The sequence below is a fragment of the Arctopsyche grandis genome, chromosome 6 (genome assembly GCF_051622035.1).
Source record: "Arctopsyche grandis isolate Sample6627 chromosome 6, ASM5162203v2, whole genome shotgun sequence".
In the NCBI taxonomy this organism is placed as follows: Eukaryota; Metazoa; Arthropoda; class Insecta; order Trichoptera; family Hydropsychidae; genus Arctopsyche; species Arctopsyche grandis.
In genome coordinates, this window is record NC_135360.1 from 28,654,924 (window position 1) to 28,671,715 (window position 16,792).

General features: G+C 31.6%; 1 protein-coding gene across 1 annotated transcript in view; it reads right to left on the bottom strand.

Moving 5' to 3' along the window:
- Window positions 1–12,033, bottom strand: part of LOC143912906 (tachykinin-like peptides receptor 99D) — a 212,264-nt gene extending 200,231 nt beyond the window's left edge. The window contains exon 1 of the mRNA XM_077432356.1: window positions 11,701–12,033. Coding sequence (XP_077288482.1) covers window positions 11,701–11,971 — 271 coding nt within the window. The 5' untranslated portion in view covers window positions 11,972–12,033. The remainder of the gene's footprint in view (window positions 1–11,700) is intronic.
- Window positions 12,034–16,792: the final 4,759 nt, after the last annotated feature.

Genomic DNA, 16,792 nt, shown 5'->3' on the forward strand with positions numbered 1-16,792 from the left:
TGGACAATTATTTAAACATAATTTAATATTATTCTTACATTCATTCCTCGAAATTCTTATACTATGGTTATTCATACATTTTAACCTTTGAAGAACGGAGCGTCGAGATTGAACGAGTGTTCCTAACCGGGGTCATGTAAAACCCCAGTATTTTTTAATCAAATCACAGCTTATCTCAATACAAATGGGTTCAATATATATTATCTTATTAATCATTTTATACATCAACATAAAAAGTTTTAGTCCTATGGCATGTTTTTGACTATTTTTGTATTAAATAATAACAACAAGTATCGACATGCAAACGCACATAGGTAAGGCCAACAGGTGACTGCATGACTCAATAGCCTCGCGCCAAAAGTGACGAAAACAATAGCTTACAAAAATATAGCTGTCTCTTTCTCTCGCATTGATTCATCGATCAACAAGAATATGCAAGCGAACAGTCAAAAACATGACTTATCACTACCGCTTTTAAATCATACTTTGGAACGTACAAATGTATAAATGTATTTTTTTACGATGTACCCCTTTTCTAAATCATACAAAATCTATTAAAATAAACTTCTTGTAGTTCATTCTAGGAATACAAGAAATATAGGGTGAATAGCTTTGAAAACCACATAGCTATTATGAAAAACGTGCGTAAAAATTGGCGCACTTGTATAAACCACTTCGGTGAGGGAGGGTTAACATAACTTTGACGCAACACTATAAACGTAATGTAATATTGCTCATCTCGAGATAATATCTATGTATTTTAAAAGCACTTTTTTGTCTCGTGGCTTTTGATGATATGTATGTACCCTATCGAATAGATTACATATATACATGTATGTAGTTTTGCATCAAAATACATAACTTTATGGAAAACCGTGAGACAAAAGGCTATAGAAACTCTATCGTATGGTAATAAAGCTAGTTGAATTGAGTTTACTTTTGAACCGTACCATGCTGCGAGGGATATTGCTCCCCTACGGTGCACGTGCACGCCCGTGTAATATTTTCAGGGGTTTGGAAAATGTAGCAGGAATTGCTCTCGAGTATGCCGTGAAAATATACTATGTAGCACTCATAGATACCTGCTGAAGTCATTTCAGCGAAACAATGTCACCTGAACTCGAACGGAGCTGCACTAGTTCGTCATAAGTTTCTCATTTTCTTCGTGGTGCATACACGTGACGTGTATAGCCATTATTACTTCCAACGTGACAAAAGGCGATATGAAAGTGGAGATGTGTGTATCTAGTGTTTAGTGTGTAGGGGCGATGGATACGACGTGAATGGCTACTTTATTAGATGGTCGCAAAGTTTAATGAAAAAGTCAACCGTTTAAAAGGGGACTTGAACATTGTAATAGGAAATTGTTTCTCACTTATAATAGGAGCGTGGAATTTCCTCTGTTGTGTGTAATTTTTAATTATGTAACTTATAGCTGTATTGAGTAAGTTGTCGATGAACAAAATGTTGGTGATTGTCACGGTTTGTAGCGGAGAAATGTTATAATAATAGAAGTGGCTTTAGGCTTCGTATTGTTGTCAAGTGGCAAAGCTCTGTGGACATTTCATAATAATTTTCCCGACAGTCGTATTTGATGCTTTTTTTGTTAATTTTACTCGCAAGATCGGCAATTGCACAATGCATTCAAAAACACACAATAATCAACATGTGATTCATTTTTATAAGTAAATTAATCATTTAAGTAACATATTATTAAATTAACATCGTAGTTTGACAGTGTTTAAAAGTGTCATGGCGACTGCATGCATTCTACATACAATTTCAGGGGTGGCACCAGAGAAATGTAAAAATTATTTTTAAATAAATGTAAAAACATTTCTCTTGGTGGCGCCGAATACTCAATTATTTTAAGAACCAATCATTTATGTTTAATTAATATAAATATCGTTCGTTTTATATTATACATATTTTTGTTGAAACTATACATTGCACGTTAATTTAAGAGTTCCCAAAGACAGACAAATGCAAAAAAAGTGGATGAAAAAAATCCGCCAATCGAGAAAAGAACGGATAGGCTACCAACGCCCAACACCGCAAAAATTGAAAATTTATTTATTTATTTAATAGTTTTGGACCATTGTGGCATTACAGGAAGAACCTAATGCGCCACAATGGCCTACATTTGAAAAAGATATAAAAACAAGTAAACTGTAAATAAAGGAAAAAAGCAAAAGCAGAAAACATGGTAAAATAAAATAATAAAAAAAAGTAACAAAAGGAAAATAATACATCATTCAGAGAGAAAAAAAATAACAAAAGTGTAAAAATTAAAAATAAAGTCCATAAATCCCATACTTTGTTTACACTGAGCAAAATTAAAATACATAGTATATAAAAATGTACAAAGGAGAAAGAAAAAGTAAAATAAAATAAAACAAAATATGAATAAAAAATAAAATCACAGCGAGGCCCAAATGGAAGAGAGTAGATTAAGATTCCACTCATACATCACATTCAAATTAAGAAAGTAATGATGAGCGCAGGTTACCAGATAAATATGTTAAAATAACATCCGATAATCTACGCTCCCCAAGGTGGAAAATATCACATTCAGGGACAGCAGCAACGATTTCATTGAGAAGTCGAATAGCTCTTGGAATAGGAGCCATTCGAAAAAGAACTGTGCGAGCAGCAGGTGCAACCATCAAATGATGATGTCTACCACGCACATAATTATTAGGGACATAAAGTCCCAACTGTTCCAGCAACAACGGGCATGACGTATTACCACGCAATAGCTGGAGAACGAAACGAATTAACGAGAAGTTTCTCCGAAGTTCAAGGGAATTATACCCAAGCATGCCCAAAAGGAAAGTAGTACCCATACTCTTTCTTATAAAGAAAACGAAGAAACGCTTTTTGCACTTTTTCGATAATAAATTATGTAACTTATAGCTGTATTGAGTAAGTTGTCGATGAACAAAATGTTGGTGATTGTCACGGTTTGTAGCAGAGAAATGTTATAATAATAGAAGTGGCTTTAGGCTTCGTATTGTTGTCAAGTAGCAAAGGTCTGTGGACATTTCATAATAATTTTCCCGGCAGTCGTATTTGATGTTTTTTTTGTTAATTTAGATCGGCAAGTGCATCGTTAAAAATTGCACAATGCATTCAAAAACACACAATAATCAACATGTGATTCATTTTTATAAGTAAACTAATCATTTAAGTAACATATTATTAAATTAACATCGTAGTTTGACAGTGTTTAAAAGTGTCATGGCGACTGCATGCATTCTACATACAATTTCAGGGGTGGCACCAGAGAAATGTAAAAATTATTTTTAAATAAATTTAATTTCTGGCGCCGAATACTCAATTATATTAAGAACCAATCATTTAAGTTTAATTAATATAAATATCGTTCGTTTTATATTATATATATATTTTTATTGAAACTATACATTGCACGTGAATTTAAGAGTTCCCAAAGACAGACAAATGCAAAAAAAGTGGATGAAAAAAATCCGCCAATCGAGAAAAGAACGGATAAGCTACCAACGCCCAACACCGCAAAAATTGTAAATAAATTTATATCAAAATAAAACTTTTATTTCTGTAGTGAATATGTGATGACCCTGATTCTATTCCGTGCGTGTATCTATAGTTATGGAAACGTTACGCGTATAATTGACACAGGAGATGTATTGGTAAAGGTATTATTATAACATTTCTCTGGTTTGAAGAGTCTGGTGTACTAAGCACACACTATAGAATGTATATTGCACAATATTATGCATTGAAAGTATTGATTTAGCATCACTTTAGTATTGATGACATTTAGTTTATATTTCTTTTTAATGATTTGGTATAAAATAGAATAAAATATTACATATTCACTGTTCTAGGTTACATTATTGTTTTTTTATTTAAATTTTATATGAAAAACAACTGAACGATTGAAAAATTGAACTGAACGATTGAACAACTGAACGATTGACTTTATCTTCGAGTTCAAACTGTGGTTTTTTTTTATTTTAATAATTAAAGGACAATACTTACATCTTCAATTTTGTAAAATGCAGACGCTTTTGTATGTTTTAATTAACGTTTAATTAAACTTATATAGCGAGCGAGTGAAACTTTGCATAGGTACGTAGTTATTAGTAAATAATAATAACGTTCTTTTATTTTATTTTCATATATTTTTTATTTAAATTCAAATATAATATTTGTTGATACAAATACTATTAGAGCATAAATTGAAATTTTCATTTAATGTATTACATTATATATTCAGAGCCTTATCGTAATACATAAATAAATTCATCATTTATTATAAAAGATTTTTTCGAGGCTAAAATTTTAAGATTATTACGGACTATTTTTTTTTTTTACTTTAAACTTTTCTTTTGAAGATTTTTTCTGTTGAATTTTGTTCTCGACTATTTTTATAAATCATAAAAATAGAATCAAATTTAATTTAGCCAACGAGACGGCGATCCTGAGCGCAAACATCGGCATCAAAAATTTGAATGTGAAATGAATACAATATATTATAATAATATTATAATATATTATGATAAATGTTAATAATATATTATTAAATTAAATTAAATGTTAATAATACATTATCATATTATAATATTATAATAAATGTAAATAAAAGATAAATGCTAATATATTATATGTATGTAGTTCCCGACTTTGAATGAAAATTTTTAAAAAATGGAATATTTAATAGTCCTTCCAATTAATAGATTTCCGTAAGCATATTCCTATATTTGGGTAGTATTAAAAACGAATAAATATCTGTAACTTTTATTTTTCTATTTAATCAAAGTTGGAATTTTTATTTTTTTATATATTGTTTGTAAAAAATATTTTAAATAAGATTTTTGATGGAGGTAGAGAGGGGCGCCAAATTCAAGATTTTTTCCTAGCACAGGCCTGTAGATATTTACTTATATGTACGTATAAAAGAGTGATTTAAATATTTTAGGTTTTATAAAAAATCTTTTGGTAAATGTTTCATAGTTTATTTATTTATTTTAGAGCTAATTACATTAGATAACTGAGAGTACATTTTTTTTTCCAAAGTAAGGATCACTGAAATGAAAGAGTCAAGCCAAATAAAATATAATATGTAAAAGTAAGAAATTGGAAATGTATTCGATCGATAAAACGTGAGAAGATTTCAATGTTTTGTCAAAATGTTACGAATAGTTCCTCTCGAGTATATTCTACACAATGTATCTATTAATATTTACCTTGCAAAGTTGTAACTGACAGTTAAATTAGCTTACACCGATAAATCAAAATTCCAGTGTGTCTTGTTTATCCCGAGATGCCACCGCAATTTCGTTCGAAATAACCTTCGTCAATTTGACGGAAATTTTAACTGACACTTTTCCAAATAAATTGACACGTTTGTAACGATATTTTAGAGCGAGTGATTAAACCTCACTCGAAAACATACACCGTTGCATTGTCTCGAATAAATTACATAATACGATGTAAAGTAATATTTAAAAAATGTACACACGAGTTTTCTTTTGAATTAAATATTTATATTACGTTGTATTATCTATCGTCGTAAACCGTCACTTATAAGTAAGTGGTGGATGAATGACCATTTTATATGGCGGTCGGCGAAATTAATAATAAAATTTGGGGTCGTAAAGAAGAGCAGTTAAACATCCCTCGCGTAAAAACTGAGTTTCAACACTCGAACACCATCGAATGAGCCATGTAATAGTCATGAAGGGTCGCAAAAAAAATTTAACGGCAAATTTGCAAGACATTGACCGCTTAATGTTGTGCGTACATGCCATTTTGTATATACTTAATTATTTTTACTAACAATAACAGTTATCGGCGACCGAAAACGTTCGTGTGAATTTCAATTTAATGTTAAATTAATATAAATTTGCAATTTTTTCAAATTAAAGATTAAAAAAGTGTGCCAACATATTAGGAATTTGTACAGTTTTTTTTTTAATTTGTGAAATTTATTTCAGCTATTTTTCGGATTTAAATCAAGGTTTCTTAATTAAGGTCCAAGTATGGTTTTTAATTTAAAAATATTAAACAAAATGTAATTTTTTTGTATCAAAAAAATTGTACGATTTCGATATTATTAAAATTGAAATCACCGTATGCGAATATATTTTTATTTAACCGTTACAAATAAAATTAATCATCATAATCAATCTTCATGTGTGGAATTTTGATCAAAAATTACTTAAATGGGTACATTGAACTCAAGCAACCTGTATAATGTAAAAAAATAATTGTATTTTTAAAAAATGTCAATGAATTTTCAAAGGAAAAGGAATTCGCTTAATAAAATAGTTATAGTCGATCCGTTGTAGCGCGAGACTTACAAGAACCGAGCATGCTGTCACATTCGTGCAATGTGTTGTAACATTTTAAGGACGTAAAATAATTTCTGTATTTATTTTTTAATTATTTCTTATTTTACTATATAATAATACAATACAAGGTCTTTAATAGTATTACTGTAAGTTTTGCTGTCGTATAAAAAATACAAATTTTCATTAATATAAAATATATACGTATTCCATAAATAAATTAATAATATGAACAACTTACGTATTTTATATTAAAATTTTATCAATGTAAATATTTCACTTTTGAATATGTTCTTGAATATTTTTGAGTATGTTCACACGAACTCAAAACTGACAAAAAATAAAAGTCAAATTATACGCATGAAAAATATTGCATTTATTGAACAACATGCAATGCGAAACTGAAACGAAATGTAATTGGCCATCGCGGGTCGAGTGGGGGGGTGAATGTGATAGCATATATATTTTACGTAAGTCTCTGTGCTAGATCGGTTCGACTATAGCAAGTGTATTTTGTTTTTGTATTTTTTATGAATAAATAAGTTAAATATATATGCATTTGTAAATAGTTCAAATATATTTTTTTAAAGCAGAAATTCAACTGTTTGCATTCTTAAATGAAAATAAAGCAAATTTTATAATATATAGAGTGAAAAAAGAAAATGTTATAGGCGTTTAAACAATTAAAATCTGACAAAGCAAGATGGTGGCGAAAAGGGATATAAAGTAAGAAGAGGCTAAAACGATCAATCTGGACCACCAGTCTGGACGATCAATTTGGACGATAAACGTCAAGAAGAAATATGACGGAGTATTTTCAAACGTGTCTATTATGATTATTTTACACCATCGTAATAGCGGATGTCATTTCCACTTATATTCATGACCAAACCGAGCAAAATGGCAAAGTTTGAAAACGATCGGATAAGAACCCAAACTTCGTCACACGACAAAATCTTTAACGAACTAAGAATAGGCTAGTAATAGTAAAAACGAATACGTTTAGAAGCGCTTGTTTATTTTCCAAATACACAATAAAGGTTATGTGAATGTGAAAATTAAGCGATCATAGTCTAAAATAAAAAGAGCCTAATGGTTTGAACATATTAAAAAATCAACCTAACATTTCGTGCGAGAGGGTCATTAACTCATTAGTTGTGATATTTTTCAAAGTATATATTAAAAATAATTACGCCCAAAAGCTCGACGAGCAGTTTAATTTCACTCGAGAGCTTTTTTTTATATAAATATTATAATATAATATAATTTATTTCCAAATTAATGTAGATATCGCATGGTAGTATTGAGACATAACGTTCTGCTTCTGGCTTATAATTTACTACTATTGTAGAATAAGCCTGAAAATCAAATACTGTGATTGCGACCAATCTCAAAGTTTCTATATGTATTGACTTGTGCGGTTAATCGCAAACAGGTCAAACGAAAGTTTTAGACAAACCAATATACAAGTACATACATATGTATGTATTTATGTATGTACATATACATATGTTCTCAATCCATTTTGACAGTTGAAATTGAAATTATTAACGTTAACGACGGTCTACAAACAGTAATCAGCACAGCTTTTGTGTTCTTAGTTGTTTATATTGCGCCATTATACAAAATGTTTATGGGAGGGTCTTTCGCATGTGATACTAAACTTTTAGGTTAAATGTGCTTAAAATCTACTATTTATTTTCAGTTGGAAAGTCTGAAATGGCAGTCAGTAATAACATATTTAGGAGTAACGTTCGATAAAAGAATGAGATGGGCACCTCACATTGAGGGAGCGAAATGCAAGGCAAAATGCGGGGTATATCCTCAATATACCCAATATTTAATCGACATAGTTCTTTATCAACTCAAAATAAAATAAAATTATATCGCGAGCTCATATTACCATTATAAACCTATGCTTAACCTGTATGGAATAACTCTTCGAATACTAACCTTTCCAAGCTCCAAGTAATACAAAATAAATCCCTAAAAATAATTTATAATACACCCAGAATCACTATTAACCATACTAACACACTTGTGAAGAGTTTCGGTGATTATAAACAATGTCTAGATATACCCTTGAGGTATAAACACAGATTACCTACACACAATTTGCTTAAGATCGTTGACTTTAGAGAGTCTTTAATTCATATTATGTATTAGATGTATTATGAGCATTTATAAGAATTGTAAATAGGTTTTTGAGCTATTTTTCCTATTATGCTGTACATAAACATCAGAATAATATAATACTATGATTACTAACAAAATTAAATTAAAATTGTAAAATAGAAAATGATCAATAGATCAGTAGCTATTAAAATAGATACAAGATGTATTGTGAACATAATTTATTAATAATAAAAAAAAACATTTAAAAATCAAAAAAATTGATTGTTGGAATTTTCATATGATTCTGAAGCTACAATTTGTTATAATCACATCGAAAGTCCATACATGTGTACGTGCGTATGTTAAGTAATAATATTAATTAAAAGACGTAATTGCTTTCAAAATTCTATATTTTGAAACATGTAACGTGATGAAGGTCAATTTCAAAACTACTTTGTCCTTATTAGATTTCAGACAATTCCATCCCAATGTCGAAAGCATACGCATGTACGTGATTATTAATCAATCAACAGAAAGGTCGTTCGTCATGCGAGCTTAATCGATGAATATTGTAATTAAAAGCTTAAGTACTATACATATGTAAATTTATATTTAAATGTAAGCACATTTTGTTGTTCACATATATGTATGTATATGCCCTTGCATTACTTTGCTTGAGATCATGTTTTCGACGATGTGTCAATTTTCAATGATTTCCCACAGGAAAACTCTCACATATTATTTTGAATAAAAATCTGTTTAAAAATCGACACAATTTGATTAAAGCCCCCAGGATAGTTGAGCTAATTTCAAACTTGGACAATTATGAGCTAGAAGGGATATTCTATAAATGTATTTGGCTTTTGCTCCGTAATATATCAGTTTTATAATTAATCGTATGGATTATTAAAAATAACGAAAAGAGCAAAGTAGAACATTTCATATTATGAGATTATGTAATACTAACATTTCGATTTTTAAATAAGCTAAATAATAATCGTTTCAAAGTAAATTAAGAAAAATTGTTTTACTGGGATTTCATATATTACAAAAATATCAATAAAATAAATAAAAGTAAAATATCAATAGTTTGCAATACCTCAACCGATATATGTATGTAGGTACATATTTTATTATTTACAATTAATTGCAAACATTGCATCATTTTTATTACATAAATCGTTGTATAATATTTCGAAAGGCTGAAGAACACGAAATTAGCAATTAATTAATTAATGAATCAATCCATTGAGACATCTATGGACTTGTATATAATTTTTTACATATTGTACATAAATCAAATTCAGATATTTGTGACATAGCGGGTAGGATGGTTTTTTCCAATTTGATGGAGGATCCGTTTCAACAATGAAATCAGATAAATTGCCCAACTCTAACAGGAAACGTCACAAATATCCAAGTCTGACCAGCAGCATTAAAGATTAGCACGGGATCGAGCCCGGTAACCTCTCGGTGCTAAACTTACACGCAACCACCAAGCCATATTGCTGAATATGTATGTAATATGGTATCCGGATATGTGCCCCCCGGAAACATACCCCCGACACATACCCCCGGTCAAAAATCCCCTGGACATTAACCCCCCGTGCAAATAATCCCCGCCACGGAAAATTGCTTAAAAATATTAATAAATATTTATTAATTAATAATAAAGTAAAATAATAAATAAGTATACATTAACTGTGGTAGAGCATATTGAATTTCAGTTTATATAGTTTATATATGTACAATACTAGCTGAACCCCGGCATGCGTTGCAATGCCATAATAACGCATGCAATTCCCGTACCCGTTCCCGTTCTCGTTCCGTTCCCGTTCCCGTTTCCGTTCTAGTTCCCGTTCCCGTTCCCGTTCCCGTTCCCGTTCCCGTTCCCGTTCCCGTTCCCGTTCCCGTTCCCGTTCCCGTTCCCGTTCCCGTTCCCGTTCCCGTTCCCGTTCCCGTTCCCGTTCCCGTTCCCGTTCCCGTTCCCGTTCCCGTTCCCGTTCCCGTTCCCGTTCTTATTTGTCGGAAAAACGCAGGTAGCGAACACATTTGAAATTATTGCGTTGCAATGACACTCATTCCCGTTTTTCCCGTTTCCGTACAGGTGTTTTCCCGTTTTTTTCACAGTAATCAGTCCTGAAAGTTTCATCGTAATCGGTTCAGTGGTTTAGCAGCCTATTCATTCACACACAGACATTCATTATATATATATATATATATATATATATATATATATATATATATATATATATATATATATATATATATATATATATATATATATATATATATATATATATATATATATATATATATATATATATATATATATATATATATATATATATATATATAGATTTAATTTCAATTTATTGTATTAAATAGAATAAATATCAATTTAAAAGACTTTTAGTCACCAGTTAGCGTTTGCATTATTTGGTATTGAAAGCAAAATTTAATAAAAGTGTATATTATTGTCATTATATTTTAAATATTTTTAGACTATCCATGATGGAATTTGTAAAATCGAGAAAAGGAAAAGAAAAAGTGATTAAAATACAATTGATTTTGGAGTTTTGTATATTTTAAATTATTATTATTGGGGGGGGGGGGGGGGGTTATTTGCACGGGGGGCTAATGTCCAGGGGTTTTTTGACCGGGGGTATGTGTCCGGGGGATAAGTGTCCTAGAACCACGAATATCACCAGTCAATATTCACGGGTTTGGTGCAAACGATCGAAAAGCACCAGAGAGATTGAACCACAGATTAACTGGATGGCTGCTTTAAACGCAATTCTCGACTTCACGAATGAAAAATTTAAGTAACCTTTCGATGTGCACAGATGCAATTAATAAAATGGTAATTATTAAAATTGAGTTGGATCTTTCTGGCGAGTTATTAATAATTTAATAAGAAAAAATTCGGAACTAAAGCATCAGAAGCACAGAACGTATACAGGGTAGGTATGTTGGGACTTCGGGTAAATTTCGCTTACTATAAGTGCGAGCAGTGCGCACGCGTAAGGTACATGTGTCGTTAATCTGTGGTTCAGTCTGTCTGTCACTTTTCGATCGTTTGCACCGCATCGATATTCACCTATGCCATTTTGGACTTTACATACAAATAGTAAAGCTCATTTCGAATTGACTCATTTTTGTTTGATATTGAAAATCGTATTATGGAATATCAGATAAACGTATCAAATAGGTGAGAACTAGATTTGAAATGGTGAAAGTGGATACTAACCTAAGAAGTAGTTGGTGACAGTCCTCATTCTTTTGTGTGCCAGCACAATCCATATGACGATGAGGTTCCCTCCGGTGGCAACAGTCACCATGACCCAGAACAGGAGGCTCCATATCAGCTTCCTCCACCACGGCAAGATGAAGTTGTAAGTTGCATCTGTCGTGAAGTTGTCACCTGACACATTGTACAACAGCCCCGAATGGTTGAACAGCGATGCGAAGTCGTACAGCGAAATGTTTGAGAAGCCTTCATGCGGCGGAACAAACTCCATTATAGAGCTTTCACACTTGAAACTGTCGAGTCTCTATCACATCACCCATACCCTCCATTCTCCTTCAATATATGCAAGTATTACTCTATGAGTATAATATATGTTATTATATTTTACAGTAATCTGTTTTGAAGCGATTCATTTCCCCATTTTTTTTTAAATATATTTTTTAGTATTATTATTTTATATATAAATAGAACATTTAGTAGCTATGAATATTTTATATGTACATACGTATATAGGTATGGATTTAATAATATAAATTTGATACAATTCCCATCGCTTGTTTGGATTTATGATATGCGCTGATTGTGAGATCTCTGCACGCCATCTGCAAAAAAAGAAAAAATAAGTGAATTTTAAATTATAAGATGTTGACTGCAATTTATCTGGAACTGTTTGCGGTTGAGCAATTTCCTGTGTAAAGCGAAATAAATTTCCTATGTTTATTTTATTTGTTTATTTAATCTGCAATACATTATACGTTTGTACATATAAGAAAATTACAACACACGAATTGAACGTTGTTTGTGGAATTAAGTTGAAACATAAACTAAACAGTGAATTAACTATGGGATGAGAGTATTTATTGACGATAATATATGCAAAAAATCTCATAGCGAAACTAACCATGTACTAAAAAATGCAACGCAAAAAAATTCAGATCAAAGTGCATTTTATAAACAAACTATAAAAAAATGCATCTAAATTATTTTGGACACATAGAGACGATATATAAATATATGTATTTATATTTTTTTTCAAAATATCATGATATCATCATCTACAGTCATTCGCAATCCACTGCTGGATGAAGGCCTCTCCAACACGCTTCCACTCGTCTCTGTTTTGCGCAACTCTCCTCTATCTCATCGCACACATTTTCCTAATTTCGTCTATCCATCTTCCCTGCGGTCTTTCTTTTAACCTTTTGCATTCTCTCGGGTACCATTCTAGCACTTCTTTTGTCCACCTTTCGTCCATCACGTGACTCGCCCATTGCCATTTCAATCTCTTCACTCTATCCACTACATCCACAGCCCTTGTCATACTTTTCACCCAAGTATTCCGTTTCCTGTCTTTCCTCATTATGCCAAGCATAAAACGTTCCTTACTTCTTTGAGTGCATTGAACTTTGTGTAGCAACTTGGCGTTCAATGTCTAAGTTTTACATCCATACGTCATCACTGGCAAAACACATTGGTCGAAGATCTTTTTCTTCAGGCTTTCAAAATATATATCATTATAATAAAACTGAGTTACATAGTATATTAAAATTCTCGAAGGTTATGAAAACAATTATTTGAACGTCGATCAACATCGTTTTTGGACCACATCCAGCACTCGTAAGTAATACATTTAAAATTTTCTAAATTAACCTACTTTGTATAAGTATTATTTACAAAGAAATGGAATCAAATCAATCAGCACGTACTTCATTAATGACGGTGCATTTTCTAATCAAATCCCAAAGATACAACTTGCTGATAAACACACGATCGTACACACATAGATAAAACGAACAGACGGAGGCGGCTATTAAAAGCTTACTTTATAATACACGGATAAAACCAATGTGAGTTTGCACGCGACATCGTCGACTGCATTCAATTTCCGCAAATGAATCTACTACCCCTTTAACCGTGGAAAGAAAATTCCACCCTATCCAAGCCACCTCCCCTGAGGCCGAATGACAAAATATTTGACTTTGCTACCCTCCACAAACAGACATTAGCGACGCGGTCCTTCTCGGGCGACGGATTCTGCGAGATGTTGTTTCTTCGCAAACACATTAGGTCCGCTTTCACCCACCACCCACTTTCTCAACAGCGGTAAACCGATAAAATGCGAAACTGTGTGTCTGTCTGAGATAGTATGACTGAAAAGTACTGTGAATGCACCATCAAGCACGAGGCAATGAACTTTTATACCTCTATATGCTTTTGACGACGAACCGTGTCTAAACACATATTTGGGATACGAAAATATGTCACCTTTGACATGGATATAAATCAGAAATTATATCTCGCATATCAAGGATACTTATATTGTTGAAAAAAGTGAGAATTAGTAGGCCTATTCACTTACAACCAGTCTGCATTTCGGCATTATGTGAAAAATGTATGAAATTCTGTGCGAAGTACTTTAAATTCAAATGCAATGCTAGCAATGATGAAATAAATAAATATTTGTAAAACATCATAGAGAAATTTTAAAATAGGATGACATTTTAAATCCATAAAAAACTCTATACTCTATATTCTATTCGTGTCTTTTCTTAACCTTTGAAGGACGAAGCATCGAGATCGAACGAGTGTCCCGAACCGGGGTCGAGTAAGACCTAATAATAATAGCATGTTCACTATTTTTGTATTAATAAATAGCGATAAGTATTGACATGCAAACGCACATAGGTGAGGCCAACAGGCGACTGTATGACTCAATAGCCACGCGCCAAAAGCCACAAAAACAATAGCTTACGAAAATATAGCTGTCTCTTTCTCTCGCATTCATTCATCGATCAACAAGAATATTCGAACAGTCGAAAACATGACTTATCACTACCGCCTTTAAATCATACTTTGGAACGTAGAAATGTATAAATGTATTTTTTTACGATATACCCCTTTTCTAAATCATACAAAATTTAAACTATTACAACTATTAAAATAAATTTCTTGTAGTTCATTCTAGAAATACAAGAAATATAGGGTGTATAGCTTTGAAAACCACATAGTTATTACGAAAAACGTAAAAATTGGGGCACTTGCATACCCCACTTCGGTGTGTATACAAACAAATTTTGCTTAAAACTTAAATTTATCATGTACATATGTGTATATTACAGTTGAAGTGTATTTTCCAGTTGTAATATACGTTGACTAGTTGGAATATATTTAATCTAACCTAGTATCAACTACCATTATAGTTGAAGTGTATTTTCAGTTGTAATATATTATGACTAATTGGAATATATTCTGCCTCACGTTTATTCCAACTGGTTAAAATATATTGTAACTGAAAATACAGTTGAACTATAAGTTGATACCAGGTTAGATGGAGAGGTTAAGTTTTCGTGAAAATGCCATTCGACTAGTAAATTGAGTTGGAAAGTCACATTTTTGTTTTGAACACATTCTTAGAGTTATCGTAATACGGCTATAATTACAATTATTTGTAATACCTAGAACTATAAATCATTCGTAAAAACATCACAGCAATCAAAAATTGACTATTATGTATGTTACAACTAGCGCACATCATTGAAAGTGTATTTGCACTTGTAGAGAAATAATTTACGAGTTAAATTGTATACGAATATGAATGATCTAATACTACTATAATCCAAATATTTTTTTTTAACATAAAAAGCTGTCAAAAGATTTTGTGAATTGTTTCCTCGTGGCTTAGAATTATAAACTTTCTGGAACTATTTTTTGTTTGATGATCCAATCCAAAAGTCGATACAAAAGAACATTAATTATAATCCAAAACATTTGCTTTAGTTATTTTTCAAATGGTTCTTAATTTTCAAAGAATGAAGCTCGTTGAAGTGCATGCTTGTTGCACTGATTTAAAGATATGTACATACTCATACGATGCGATAGAGAATGCAATTTGGCAAATGAGCGCTTTCATCCAGAATGATAGCCAATCAGACTGTGAATTCAAAGACCCATTATACATTTAACAATTTCAGTTGCATTCAGCTATTGAAAATGCCACTAATAAAGGTATTGTGCTATTCTATGGTGAATAATTTCCGATTGTATGTGGAACTGATAAAATAATACTAGATTTATCAAATCTCAAACTCACAGTATTTTTTGATCCCGCTCCTCATGCTTATGTGCGTAAATCCAGAAACGCGCAAATAATTGGCCCTTCTGCCGTAAAGGGTCCTTAGGGTTTTGTGGAAGGTGGGATACTACAGAGCCCTGCAATACCATCGCACATCCATTCAGTTTGAGTGCAAAATTATATTTTCTGGGTATCAAATTTTTCCCCGACGGAAGCTTATCACTTATAAATAATCACACTAACGAGCCATATGAAAATTAGGGAAATTAGGGCGTAAACAAAAACGTACCGGTCTTCTGCATTAGCTCACACTATGTCTAATTTTGTCGACTCAAATGAGTACATTATATAATATTACAAACACTTTTGACTTGGATTATATCTATGAGGCTATCAAGCCATTTAAATGCTTATACTTTTATTCACAGCATTGATGTACATATACATATATAAACTTGAGTACGTAAATGTTGAATCAAATTTTTATTATGGTAGGCATTCTTGAAGAGATTTCCCAACAGACAAGGCCTCTGGTTATTATATATTTTACCCTACGAGAGACATATCCGAAGACAAATCTCTCAATTTCATCTGTGAGAATCTTTCAAATGAAATTTTGTAATCATATTGGGAGAAAATTAATAAACAACGTTCGCACATATTATACAATTATTAAAAAAGTATTGTGATTATAATAATGTACGTTTAGTAATATTTAAATCGTTTGAAAGACAAAGATGGACACAATAAGAATCGCTCGAAGATGTTGGTTTCTGAGAAATCACTACGACAGGTTCTTTGCAGACAAATCGGCAGTCAGATTCAGAATCGATATCGAAATGTATGTATATAATTTTAGTACTGATCTTTTATGGTTGTCTTCATATTAGGAAAAAATACAACTTACATATACATATATTACTTTTATGGTACAAGTAACAGCATCACAAATTTTCTTCCCAAAAATATAGCGATAATGTAATTATTAATGAAGTATCCGGCATTAGTGAGAGTTTATTT